This window comes from Mus caroli, unplaced genomic scaffold (assembly GCF_978045245.1).
Source record: "Mus caroli unplaced genomic scaffold, Mus_caroli_1 scaffold_20, whole genome shotgun sequence".
In the NCBI taxonomy this organism is placed as follows: Eukaryota; Metazoa; Chordata; class Mammalia; order Rodentia; family Muridae; genus Mus; species Mus caroli.
This window is the reverse complement of record NW_028227275.1, coordinates 25,337,206-25,351,961: the sequence shown is the minus strand read 5'-3', so window position 1 is coordinate 25,351,961 and position 14,756 is coordinate 25,337,206. Positions and strand designations below refer to the sequence as shown.

At 43.1% G+C, this 14,756-nt stretch overlaps 1 protein-coding gene across 3 annotated transcripts in view; it reads right to left on the bottom strand.

The window, feature by feature from the left end:
* Htr7 (5-hydroxytryptamine receptor 7) overlaps positions 1 to 10,808 on the bottom strand; it is a 94,230-nt gene extending 83,422 nt beyond the window's left edge. For all 3 annotated transcript variants that reach the window (XM_021152081.3, XM_021152079.3, XM_021152080.3), the window contains exon 1: positions 9,982 to 10,808. In XM_021152081.3, coding sequence (XP_021007740.1) covers positions 9,982 to 10,529 — 548 coding nt within the window. In that variant the 5' untranslated portion in view covers positions 10,530 to 10,808. The remainder of the gene's footprint in view (positions 1 to 9,981) is intronic.
* Positions 10,809 to 14,756: the final 3,948 nt, after the last annotated feature.

Sequence of the window (14,756 nt, the reverse complement as noted above, 5' to 3'; positions counted from 1 at the left end):
TTCTTCTCCTCTCCTTAGCTACATTCCCTCCTTTTTACGTTACTGATAATACACACCTCTACACCAGCTTGTGTAGTTCTTATTTCCTTGTGAATGGGATCACATATATCTATTCTTTTGTACTTTGTTCCTTCTGGTCAGCATTATGTATGTGACCCTACAATATTCATTGTTAAAATGATATGACATCTAAAATTTGATTTAATCAGCACTATGTATTACTTAGTAAACTCTCTGAGTAGTTCTGATTTATAGTCAATGTATTCACATATATACCACATCATATATGTGTATATGTACCCCAATTTATATAACATATATATATATATATATACATATCACACACACACATATATATACATATATATATATATACATATATATGTATGTATGTATGTCACAATTTATTTACTCATTCTACCATAGACATATATGTGTATTAATCATCTCAAGCTCAGGAGTTTTAAGTTGGTGAGTACTATAAGCATTTTTATAGATGCTTTTAGTAGACAAGAGTCTCTCCTGTATACATTTGCAGTGAAGCAACAAAGATTAGTGTATGTGTGCCCTCAGTAACTTGTGGCAAGAGTGAAACACGTTCAGTGGTTCATCGCTTTACAGTCACACTGCTAACCGATGAAAGTTCTCTTACTCCTCCTTTCTGCCAACATTTAGTAATTTTTTTCTAGATATTTTAATTATTGATTATTTTGAGAGTTGAACATTTCTTATTTTTCAGCTTTCTAACTTAAGGTCAAAGTTAACTGTTATGCAACATGGTAGTATAAGCCTGTAGTCTCAGCGCTTGGAAGGTTGAGGCATGTAGATCATCAGTTCAAAAGCATACTAAACTGTGTTACAAGATCCTATCTCAAAAGCAAATAAGTAGCCGGGTGTGGTGGCCCACGCCTTTAATCCCAGCACTCAGAGGTCAGAGGCAGGTGGATTTCTGAGTTCGAGGCCAGCCTGGTCTACAGAGTAAGTTCCAGGACAGCCAGGGCTATACAGAGAAACCCTGTCTCGAAAAAAACAAAAAAACAGAAAAACAAAAAATAAAGCAAATAAGTAGAGTATGAACCCTTGTTCCTGTCTCACTTCTTCACATCTTGTGGACTGTCTTGCTCTCTACATTCTGGTCATATTGATCTATTGTTTGCTTGTTTGCTTGTTTGTTTGTTTGTTTGTTTGTGTTGTTTTTCCCATGATACCAAATGCTTTCCTCTATCAGCCCTACTCAAAGAAAAACCATTAAATAATATCCAGTCATATTCTGTATAACAACATTTTAAAAAATGTTTTTTAAACTTTTAAAATTTTACGTGAATGGGTGTCTATCTACATGTCTGTCTGTACACCATTTGTTTGTTAGATCACATGGGACTGGAACTATTTATAGACATTTGTGAGCTGCCATGAGGGTGCTTGGAATGAAACTTCAGTGTGAAATGGGTTTCACAAATACAGGCAAGAACTGCTTAGTGGTAGAGACTAGAGATACAGTCCAAGCAAGCTTTGCTTAGCAGCAAAGACTGGAGATACAGTCCAAGCAAGCTTTGCTTAGTAGCAGACTGGTGATACAGTCTGAACAGCACATTGACAGTTTTACCATTATGGAAACACAGTATATGCCCAAATTAAAATAGCATAACATCACTAGGTGATATAACCTTATGAGACTAAAATTGTATATGTAGTTCATCATTGGTTGAAACGTTGTTATGAGAGGCTGGAGAGATGGCTCAAGGGCATTGGTTGCTTTTCAAAAGACCTGGGTTCAATTCCAGGCACCCCCATGGCAGCTCACAAATGTCTATAAATAATTCCAGTCCCACCTGTTCTAACAAACAAATGGTGTACAGACACACATGTAGATAGACACCCATTCACGTAAAATTTTAAAAGGCTAAGAAACATTTTTTTAAAATGTTGTTATACAGAATATGACTGGATATTATTTAATGGTTTTTCTTTGAGTAGGGCTGATAGAGGAAAGCATTTGGTATCATGGGAAAAACAACACAAACAAACAAGCAAAGAATAGATCAATATGGCCAGAATGTAGAGAGCAAGACAGTCCACAAGATGTGGAGAAGTGAGACAGGGACAAAAAAAAAGTCCTTGTACAGGTGATAGAAGGGTTTTAATTCCATTCCAAGCAGCATGAAAGCCAACAATGGGTTTTAAGCAAGACATTTACATTATGTTGTTTCTATATTTGTATATTTAAGCTATTTCAGGCACACGCTCACTTGGAGCAATAATGAGATTTTCAGATATTTCAGACCAATGTTTCCACTTAAAGCAACTATAAAAAGGCTTGATTCAACACAAAACACACACACATACCTTCTTGTAGATATCATAGAGCTCTTCAAACACTAGGACTTCAGGACTAAAAACACTCAGAAGACAGGAAGGTAGGCTTAAATTCCCTTGGGTCATTAGCCAAAACTGGGTCAAGCTTAAAAGGCTGAGGATCCAAGAAGAGCTTACATGTGGAGATGCTCTTAAGAGTCAAAAAACACCAGAAGAGCTTTTGGCAATTGTCTGGGACCAGAAAGACAAAAATTAGAGACTTGAGAGGCCAAGATCCCAGTGAGAAGGGAGGACCAGCAGGCAAGGCAAGCACTAATTTGGCATTCCACTCAAGACATTTGCTGGATTCTGGAACTGAGAAGATCAGGAGGCTAAGAAGCCCGAGAGCTCCCATACTAAAAGTTTTCAGTGGGAGTTTTGACAGGCTCACAGTTCTCTAGAGACTAAAATATAAGTAAGTCAGAGGGAGAAGTCACTGAGAGCATCCAAATCTCTGAGCTGAACTCCTAAGAAAGCTACATCCTATAAAAGGGGCATCTGCCAGGAGCAACACTTCATCAGCAAAGCACGACTTACAGGGACAGCTTGTGATGGTTTGCCTTCACTATCAATTTGATTGGATTTCAAATCACCATGGAAATGTTTTCTGATTGTGTCAAAAAGGAATTTCCAGAAAATTTTAACTGAAAAGGAAAGATCCCCTGCATGTAGTCAGCATCATATCATGGGCTAATATGCTGGAGTTTATTTTTAAAAAAAGAAAAACACAAAAAGCAAGGAAAATAAGCTGAGTACCAGCATTCATCTCTCTTCTCTGACTGAACATAAGATCACGATGTGTCATGATACTTCAAGCATGAGGTTCACACTACAGAGAATTATATCCCCTCAAACTAAACTGAATCTCAGAGAGAGGGAGATGGCTCAGTTAGGAAAGTGCTTGTGAAATAAATCCAAGGACCTTAGTTCAGGAAAACCAGGTGTGGTGGCAGGTGTCTATAATCCTAGTGGTAAGGAAGAAGAGACCAGTGCATCCCTGGGACTTGCTGGCCAGCCTAACCAGTTGGTGGGATCTGGATTTCATGAGAGACTTTGTCTCGAAATAAAGCAATTCCCTTTTAAATTGCTTAACTTCAGGTTTTGGGCCACAGCAACAAGAAACATACTTAATAAAGGAAGTTGGTAGCAGCAGTGTAACTGTTGCCATGATAAATCTGACCTAGTTCCTAGGTCTTTAGAAACTAATCTGCAGGGAGAGAATGGAAGAGTCTGGAGCTTGGAGCTACAGAAGTCCTAGCAGGCTGTAAATAGAGCTCTGTGAACCACTCCAGTAAGAGTCTGGAAGGCCAAAATGACAAGAGAACTGTGGCTGTCAGTGAACATCTCGGTTCACGAGGTTTCAGAGTATGATATGGATTCTATCAGGATCTAGGCTAAAGGTCGCTCGTACTATATACTCACAAAGAATCCGATGGCGTTCTGCCTGTGCCCTGAGACTATGAATGAGGACACATTTTAAAATAATCAACTAATTTGTTTGGCATACAGAATTTCAAGACGGGCTAACCCAGCAGAGGGCGAATGGATATGAGTTACTGCTCTTATCCAGGTCTACAGTGAGAGAGAGAGAGAGCAAATGAAACAGATAGGAAAAAAAGTGTGTGCAACTTGGTGAGGAAAGGAGCAGGGGGCAGGTGAAAGTCGTGAGAAGGGGGGCTGCTGAGCAATAAATCATAATTGCTGAAGTGGTTAGCGCCATAAAGGGAAAACTCTCCCTCAGAAGTAGGACAATGGAAAGGTGCTCTGAGAGTAAGCCCCATCCATTGAATAATGCATTGTAATAATTCAGATACATATAAAAGGTCAGAGACTGAAGGGACAAAGGATTTTCTGTCCCAAAATGGCCTCCTATGGAAGTGCTTTCCCAGAGTCAGCCTGAAAGGTATGCAGGGGCTGCAGTAGTTATGGTCCAAGGGACCCAGGCTACACCTCAAGAGGCACTGTCTTATACATAGTATTGATTTTTCGGGCATGAAAGATACATGAGGGAATGAACAGGGTCTCAAGGGCCTTCACTATGGTTCTAGAAAGCAAAGGAGGCCAGGAGGCAATGTGTAGCCAAGTTGGATCCCCCTGCCCTGCCCCCAAGAAAGCCTAGGAGACAATTTCATTAAGCTGGAAAAGTGAAGCTTAAGTTGAAATAGACTCCAGTATTTCAGAGATGCCAGAAACATGGGATATCTACCAAGTAAAGCCAAAATCACAGAGTGAAACTGTCCTCCTCTCCCCAGACTAAAGAAAGAGTCTACCCATGCTATCCACACCATAACTGGAGGAGCAGAACTACATAAGACCATTGGCGGCGCCCAGGTGATTCCACCTGAATCCCAAATGGCAGATATGGGTGTGGTGTTTGCCCTCAAACAACCACAGAGTTTTAGTCTTGTTTTGGGCTGATCCTTGCTCTGGTTCTGGTCCTTACTATCCTCCCATTCCTCCCTTTCAGCATATACATGTTTATTCTCTGCCTTTATATACTGAAAGCATTCACATGATTCGTGGCTACTGTTTTTGTTTATAGGCAATCCTAGTTAAGACATGCCTTTGAATTTCAGAATAGCCTGTGGACCTCAAAACATTGTTGGAACTATTAAGTCTATAAGGACTTTTAGAGATGGATTAAATTATTTTGCATTAAAATGAAAATTACACCTTAGGAGCCAGGAGTAGAATGTTACCATTTAAGTGATATATTTGGATGTTGAATGACAAAGGGGTATTTGATGGTTATCTCCATTGTCAACTTGATTGAATGTAGCATCACCTCTGGGTGTGTCTGTATGAATGTTCTCAGAAAGGTTTAACTGAAAAAAAGAAGACCCATCATCAATGTAGGCAACACTATATCATGACTACATCATGAGTAGTCTCCAGGACTGAATTACAAAGAGAAAGTAATATGACCATTATTCATCTTTCTCTACTTCCTTACTGTGAAAACATGGTAACGGTCACTTTACGTCCTGCTGAAGGCCTCCCTGCAGTGATGGGCCACACACTTAAAGTACACGCCAAAATAAACCTATTCTACTTTAAGTTGCTTCTTATCAAGTATTTTGTCACAGTAACAAGAAAAGTACTACATAGCTCATTCCTTAATTGAATTAAAATAATCAACCCCTCAATATGCCTGCTTTGCATCTCTTTGAATGAGATGTTCCCTGTGGTCTTGGACAGTTGAAGTTTTGGTCTCCAGATGGCAGAACTGTTTGGGGAGATTTAAGAGGTATGGCTTTGTTGAAGGAAATGTGTCGCTGGAGGTGACCTTAGAGAATTTAAAACCCTGATCATTCCAGGTTTGCTTTCTCAGCTTCCTGTCTGGTTCAGGATGCGAGACCTCAGCTTGCTGCTCTACCCACTATGCCTGCCTGCTTCCATGCTTCCTTGTCATGACAATGATGGACTCTTATCCCTCCAGAACAATTAACCCAAACAAACCCTTCCTTCTATGCATTGCCTTGGGCATGGAAGTTTACCACAGCAACCAAAAAGTAACTAATACAAGGTTTGCAGAGTGACTTGAGGAGCACTCAACCTTCAGAGTAGCTTTATACATAATACCATGTATAAATTATTAGTAGTATAGATGAATCTTATGGGCATTATGATGAGCTTAAGAAGGATTCCAGGGTGTGCGTGCTTGAGCTGAGCATGGTGACACATGACTACCATCCCTGCACTAGGAGGAGGGAGTCGGGAGGACTTTGCCATTCAGAGCTACAGAATCACACCTTGTCACAAACACACACACACACACACACAGAGAAAAGAGCATAGACTATAATTTCAGTTCTACCTTTCTAAAAAGTTCTAGTGGAGCAAAATTATGAAGCTAGAGGTCAGGTTATTGACTTCCTTAGGAAACAAAATGACAATTTACTCTTTATTCATTCTCTCCTGAGCATGTAACAGAGGTTACAATGTGTATTGTGAAGAGAGGGGGAAGAGGAAGGACCTCTGTGAGGTTGACACTGTTGTACTTGTTTATACTGTTGACTGTAACAATGCATACCCTGCTAGTTACCAAGCTCTGCACTTAGGATATGTGCTGGTCTATATGGTCTATATTTGAAATGTATTCGTTTTAAAATCCATTTCAAATGTATGAAGAGCTGTACAAATAAGATTGCATCTACCTCAGAAATACTAAATAAATAAATAACGTAATAAAATTGATGAATGCTGATTCCTGATGGGACCCACCCAAGATAAACAAACCTCTCTCCTGAATGGATATCCATCCAACCTCTGAACTGTTTTATATTTCTGTATCTTTTTTTTTCCCAAGACAGGGTTTCATTGTATAGCCCTGGCTGTCTTCGAACTCACTCTGTAGACCAAAGTAGCCCCAAACTCTTAGCGATCTTCCTGCTTCTGCCCCCTGAATTCTGGAATTAAAGGCATGTGCCACTATATCCCAGCTACATTTTTTAATACTTCTAAATATTGTATATGCTCAAAAAACAACAAATCAAGCTTATTTTACATGTTTTACAACTCTATATATTAGGTAACTTGAAGCTAGGCATGGTGGCACACATCTAAAACCCAAGCACTTGGGAGACAGAAGCAAGAGGATCCGATGCTACTCAGGGTCTACACAGCACATTTGAGGCTACCCTTGGCTATTGGACTTCATTGTGGAAACTGTCTAGGAAAGGTCTAAAAGAGCTTTATGGGGCGACAAAACTTTATCTTTCCTGTGTTGCTTTTCTTTAATAAATCTATGTTTACTATTATTATAACAATTATAATAATAATAATTAACCATTCTAGATCCTTTATTGGAAATGAATGGGGGTGGGCAAAAGGAAACTAGAAAGATGAGTTTGAATATTACAGTGTCCCTGGTAATATAGAACTCATAAGGTGAATGGTAAAGAAGAAATTACAGTTGTGGGCACAGCTCTTTGAACTTAACCATTTAGTGGTATAAAAACTAGAAAAACAAATAAGTCCAAAAATGAGGTGTTCTTAAAGATGGAAGACTGACGTTGACCTAATAGAGAAGAAAAGCCAAAGACAGACCAAAGTAGAAGCATGAGTAAAAATCCAAGTCTTTGAGAGGGATGGGATGGAAGGAGAGTTTTGTAATCTAATGGTGGACAGGAGTCATTCTCCAAAGGGGGTACAGGATGGGAACTTTGAGGCCTTTAGAAAACAATATGGTTTTTATTAGACAGAGTTGGGAAAGAACCCAACATGGTAGGACATGGTGAAGAAAGTTTTCAGGGTTCAATTTAGACAGGTCAAATGTCCAACAGATATCCAAACTCATGCAATGGTGTAGTGTGAGCTGAAAAGAATAGTCTTACTCATCCTTGGTTGTCCAGTACAAAGCACAATGTCACCTATTTTAGCTACTCAGGGAAAGAAAGAAGGATAAATTGTTTTGATGGTACATTTTGTGTCATCTGGCAAGTTCTACAGCAGTGCTGAAGAAATTACCTTTTCCTGAAATGATTCACTTTAGTTATAAATACATCTTCTTCCAGCTTCTAGCTTTGGAGGTTCTTGGGAGAAAAATCAATATTTCTGTCAATTGTATCAATTTTTTCATTTAATCTAAAGGAACAATATGCAGACCTAAAAAATTTTTTAGGGAAAAAAATCACCAACAGGTCAATTCTGCGGGAAACAAAATATACAAGATATGACTATATTGCCATAATTTGTAACAATCCCAGGGATATAATTAATAAAAAGCTGAGAATCTTGCCAAGAAGGATTAACTGTTGCTCTGTACTCAAGACATTCCTGCTGGTACTAAATTGCATGTGCACACGGACGCCATTAGCCCAATCACAGGGTGGGCTCAGCCTAACCTGGACATGCCCTCAGCAACAGAAGTACAAGCTGACAAGTTAGTGCAAGGTGCTATTTATCATTTTCCCATCATGAGATGAAGAAAGAGTTATAAAGACATCACTTGCAGCCTAAGCTGATATCTGTTTTAGTACACTTAGGTACATTTACAAGGACTCCATTCATGGGAGAACTATTTTTGGTTGCTGAGCAGGCCAGGTCTATGCATGTCGTTCATGGATACACTTATTATGTGTATTGAGTGCACTCTCCAAATTCCCGTTGTCATTTCCAGACTGTAAATGCATATGGGTTTTTTTTTTTTTTGGTCATTTTTAGCTACAGTAATTCAGAACTTCAGCTGCCAAGCCTGGTGCCAATATTCTCACAGAGGCAGTTCATGCTCCACTCTTAAAATAATTCCTTGTTTGCTGTCAGAAGCCACTGTCATGACACCTAAACTGGCAGTATCATTTTTTAAAAATAATAATAATAAACCACTACCTAAATACAACTACTATGTGGTTTTTTTTCCCCTTGACAAACATTCCCTTTACTATCGTACCCTTTATTTAGTAATTATAAACTTCGGTCATAAAGCAAACTAGAAGATCATTTTAAACATAACAAACCACACATTGCAATGTTTTCAAGGAGGAAAAGTGGGAGGAAATCTCAGTTACACGCCAATCCATCCTCTTAGGCACTGTCATCGTAAATGCAGAGGTATCAATTATTCTCCCCATGCTGAAAGAGCTACAGATTTAAAGGCTCTGCGGGTCCACTAAGAAAACCAGCCACTATTTCTCTCTATCATTAAGCACAACAGGGTATAGTCCTGTGCTGGGTTGAAATCACCAGCAGAATTCCAAGTATGGATATTAAGACTTAATATTTCAATCCCAAAGGAAACAGAATTGTTCTGTAGCCAGAGTATTGAAACCATACTTCAAGTTGTCATTTGCATGTGTTTAAGGCCAAAAACCAGCTCCATCAAAATTCTGTATTCTTAGAGTCTGAAGAAACTCCCGGAATTCTCCTACTCTGTGATGACACTCAAAGCGGCATTTCTTTTTCTCTTTCCCCAGAATCCCTGACAGATGGTTAACCTCTGCTTCAATTACTCCACTGGGGGAGTTCTCGATATTATATCCCTAGATTCCCAGGGGATATGACGAAAGACTAGAACCAACCTTTTAAGACAGGAGTAAGGCTCCAGTAAGCTTGCAGGAGACCGACAGCATGGCCAAACACTGAAGTCAGACTTCCACAAGATCAAGATTCAGAATTAGCATTTCATAAGAGTGCAGCGTTTAAGAGCCCAATACTAGGGCCATTCAAGGGCCTTTCTTCATCCTCAGAGTAGCTTCTAAAATCTGGGAAGCACCGTGTCTTTCTAACTGATGACTTAAAGAGAGAAATGATCGTATGGATCACAGCAATGGTTTGTCAAGCTAGGAGCATCAGACCAATTTCTCACACACACTTCCCCCCAAAAAAGAAACAAGCAAAGGGACCCCTGGTGGAATTGCTAGTACTTTTAAAACTCTGGACTTAGAATCATCACTACACTAAACCAGAAACACTTCAAGGTTTCTTTTAAAGGTTTGTTTGTCTTCAGCCTGTGCTTGAAAGTTGCTTGGTTGGTGTAGGGGTGATGGGTGCGGGGTTGTATTTTAAGCTCAGCCCTTCTTCCCTCCGTGAAGTCTAGCTGGATCGATTCTCTCAGAAAAGGCTGGCACGAGCTCAGCGCCCTGCACATCCCCAGCAGAGCCTGGGACGGGGCGGCCTGTCCCTTACCTGTCGATGCTGATCACGCACAGGGTCATGATCGAGGCCGTGCAGCACATGACGTCCATGGCGATGAAGACGTTGCAGAAGAAGTGGCCAAAGATCCACTTGCCCCCGATGAGGTCGGTGACACTAACGAAAGGCATGACCGCCACGGCCACCGAGAGGTCAGCCAGCGCCAGAGACACAATCAGGTAGTTGGAGGGCTGGCGGAGCTTCTTGACGAAGCACACCGAGATCACCACCAGGCAGTTGCCCGCGATCGTCAGCAGCGTGATGAGCGTCAGGATGGAGCCGATCACAACTTTCTCGACTCTGCCATAGTTGATCTGCTCCCCGCAGCCGGAGACATTGTCCGGGGGCGCGTCCCAGGTGGGCGCCGGGCTAGCTGTCACCTCTGGGAAGCCACTCAGCAGGTGCGGCATCCAGGAGCTCACCACCGAGTGGGCGCCACCGTCGGGGCTCAGGTCCTGCAGCCTGCGCCCCACCTCCGGCAGGATGAGAGAGCGGAGATGGCCGTAGAGGTCGGGGCGGCCGCTGCTGTTAACGTCCATCATCGTGCCGAGCGCCGCTGCCCATGGAGCCGGCGCCCCCGCCAAGCGCTCCGGCAGCCGGCCCCGGGGCTGGATTCACCTTGCCCGCTCGGCTCCGCGCGGCCCACCCATGGGGTCCGGAGCTGGCCACTGGGGGGCGCCCGGCTCGGCCTCGCGACCCCGCACGTCCCAGGGTCCCCCAGACGCTGCGGGTGACGCGTGGGCGAGGACTCCCCGCGGGAGGCGCCAGCGGTCCCCGACGGGCACGGGGGAGGCGCAGGGTGGCGAGCCGAGCCCGGCCGGGCTGGCCGCACCGCAGCCCCGCAGCGACGCGCGCCGGGGCCGAGAGCGCCCGGCCGCCGTGGCCGAAGTTGCGGAGTGCGCCCCGCCCCTCGCGCCCGCCGCCGCCGCTCCCCTGCGGCAGCCGCGCCGCGTCCCAGCCGCCGCCTCCGGCAGCCGCCAGCGCCCGGCGCGCTCCGGGACGGGCTTCCCCTGCTGGGCAGCCCCGCCGCTGCGCACCGTGTGAGCGCCCAGCCCCGGCTCGCCCTGCCGCAGACCCCCTGGCCTCAGCACTGTAGCAAATGACAAGCGGGGTGGGAGCGGTTTGCTTTTCAAGAAGACTTGAGGGTCACTGCATGAACTGGTGAAGAACCTCGTTGGAGAATATTTTTTAAGCCCTTAATAAAACTAAATAAATAAAAAATAAAGGGAAAAACAACCTTTTGAGCACTACATCAAGCATCACATAGATAGTTCCGTTTCCCATTTTGACCACTTCTGAGTGAAATCGAAGATGGAAAAAAAGGAAGCAGCCAGATGGGGTGGGCGTAGGAGCTCTGGTGCTCTGATGAAAAAGAAGAAAGAAAAAAGATGACTAGGAGTGTCCAAGGCCCTGGCAGCTAGGATAGCACTACTACGCACCAGCTTCCGGGTGGCTTCAACCCTTCCTAACCTTTTTGAGGGCTAGAGACAGGCCTCCCCACTTGAAAATGCACCCTGGCTACCTTTACATAAAGGCTTCCAATATACAATATCAAGATGTGGCTTGAATTTCCCTTCACATCCTGAAAGTCTTGCATACACACGTAAAGAATGACCGGTTATGATGGCCTGCAGACCTGGAGACGTCTGCCTATAAAAGCTATTGCCTAAAACCCCCTCTGGTATTCAAACTCTGTCAGGGTGGCTGGATTTTATTATTCATGAAGCTTAGCTTCATTCCATTTGTTTAAAAGTTTTATTGGAAGCCATAGTGATTTCTATAGTTAAGGTTCCAAAAAAAAATTCTATTGCGTTTTCTTTTCTAGTTAGACCTGATGATTTGGGGGGGGCCGGGGCGTGAGGGGGAGAGGAGGAGGAGGAGGAGGAGGAGGAGGAGGAAGGAAGGAAGGAAGGAAGGAAGGAAGGAAGGAAGGAAGGAAGGAAGGAAGGAAGGAAGGAAGGAAGGAAGGAAGGAAGGAAGGAAGGAAGAGGAAGGAAGGAAGGAAGGAAGGAAGGAAGGAAGGAAGGAAGGAAGGAAGGAAGGAGAGAGAGTGAAAGAAAGAAGGAAGAAAAGGAGGAAGAGGAGGAGGAGGAAGGCGGTGCTGAATAATAGTCTCAGTTCTCAAGGTAATAGCTCTGTTTTGGCAGATAAAGAGAGAGTTACTCCTGCCATGCCCTAATATACTCAAACTCAAACTTGGCTAATTTGCAGGTCTATAATCTTCCCCCTGTACACTGAAAGAAATTAAAGAGGAAAATACATGCCATAAACGGCGGTCCAATACTCACAGCATCTTTGCTAGGATGTACAACTCAAGACTGTCCCTGCTGAAATAAGCGATGCAGTGGGAGTGGTAGGTGGGGTCGGAGGATCACCGAGGCCAAGGCCACAAAGTAGCAGTATCTGAAGTTAGAGGAGAGGGGAGATGGCACTTCTTCAACATGACCTAGCGCTGTATATGATCTCAAACAAACAAACAAAAAATCACGTGTACCTGGAAGGCAGCTCTGCAACTATCTGTTCACCCATTTATGCAGAGCAGGACCCAACAGCTTAGAAAAGTTTAATAGTTCAGGATTATGTGTGACTACACTCAACTCTCTCAGTGCTTGCTCTTGAGGTTTAGACCTGTCCTTGGGCTTCTGAAAAATCACTCCAAGTGGTTCATCTCAGGAGACAGTTTTGCCGTTTTGAATTTTAACTCATTTCTACTTCTCACTTAGTTGTTTTCCTTCTTTACTCCTTCCCCATTCATTCAGCTTATATGTTCTACCTTGGCACTTTAAAATAATATTTCAGAATGGTGAATTATACCACGGTTTGGAAGTTGCTAGTTTTGATATTGAAATCTTAGAGTCATTTTATTTTCCAGCTACATACTTGCCTATTTCAGTAATATCTAATAGACACTTCTGGTTCTTGCCTTTGCTCTGTCTTAGTCCATTTGAGCTGATATAACAAAACCACCATAGACTAACTGACTTTATAGAGGTGGGGGATAATTTCTCACAGCTCTGGAGACCCAGACATACAAAACAAACGCCAACAGACTCGGTGTCCGGGTGGGGCTGCAATCCCTGGTTCCTAGGAAGCCATCTTGTTCTGTCTTCCTGCTGTGGTGAGAATGGGAGGGCCCGTGGGTGTCTCTTATATAATGACACCAATTCCATCAGAGCTCTGCCTCTACAACCTAACCACCCTCCAAGAGGGTCCCCCTAATGCCACCACACTGGCCAGCAAGATTTCAGCATATGAGTTTAAGAAGGAAAAACCTGTTTGCTCCATAACAACTTTTAAATTATGTGACATAGAGATACTCCAAGTAATCATGAAAAGCGATTTTCCAAGTGTCTTTCCTTTTCATTGTCAATATAGGACATGGCCCAAACTCCCCTTTTTCTAGAACAGTCACCTCTATTATATTGTCACTTCTAGTGGCTGGGTCTGTTTTCTAAGATTTGCTAGATTTTTAATTTATAAGCTGTCACAATGCATAAGCATAGTTATTGAAAACCTTGCCTTCTGCAGCATTACCTTGTTTACGACAAGTTTAAGTTTCATCTATCATTGTATTACTTGGAAATTCTGACAGAACAATCTGGAGCTCTTGCGGCTTCCCTCCAGCCTTCTCGAACAAATAATTGTGTCATAATAAAAATGCTAAAATCTCTCATCTGTTTCCCAATGCTTTCCTTACGTGGGAAAAATTAAAGGTATAGATTCATAAACTATTTACAAAATACCGAGGTGCCTGTCTGAATTTGCTGTCCATCCCTGTAGCTTCCTGGTCTGTTAAACACATGGATCAAGGGTCACTCCTTCCACTCCTCTGACCTCCTCGCTCTGGAGATAATAAATGAAATGTTGGCATACAAATCAAATCATATCTTCAGTTTTAATCCCTTTTATTTCCTTTTTTAAAAGATTTGTTTATTTTCTGTATATGGGTACACTGTCACTCTCTTCAGACACACTAGAAAAGGGCATTGGATCCCATCACAGATGGTTGTGAGCCACCACGTGGGTACTGGGACTTGAACTCAGGACCTCTGAAAGAGCAGCAGTCGGTGCTCTTAACTGCTGAGTCATCTCTCCAGCTCCCCTTTTATTTCTTCCACTAAGAGAAACTCCAGCTTTAAAATACACCAATCCTCAGCCAGACTCATTGACTGTAAAATCATTCTCATGGAATTGTCAGTAGGGGCAGGTGAAATCACAGATTCCTGATGTTTCCTGCTGGCAGCCGCCTGCGGTCAAGACTGCACTGGGGGAGTGCAGAAGAACGGCTCCTGTGAGGCTAGGCCAGTGCCTGGCAAATACAGAAGTGGATGCTCACAGTCGTCCATTGGATGGAACACAGGGCCCCCAATGGAGGAGCTAGAGAAAGTACCCAAGGAGCTGAAGGGGTCTGCAACCCTATAGTTGGAACAACATGATGTACTAACCAGTACCCTCAGAGCTCGTGTCTCTAGCTGCATATGTAGCAGAAAATGGTCTAGTCAGCCATCCTTGGGAAGAGAGGCCCCTTGGTCGAGCAAACTTTATATGCCCCAGTACAGGGGAACGCCAAGGCCAAGAAGTGGGAGTGGGTGGGTAGGGGAGCAGGGTGGGTGGGAGGGTACAGGGGACTTTCGGGGTAGCATTTTAAATGTAAATGAAGAAAATATCTAATAAAAAAATTGGAAAAGAAGGAGGAGGAGGAGGAGGAGGAAGAAAGAAGAAGAAGAAGAAGAAGAAGAAGAAGAAGAAGAAGAAGAAGAAGAAGAAGA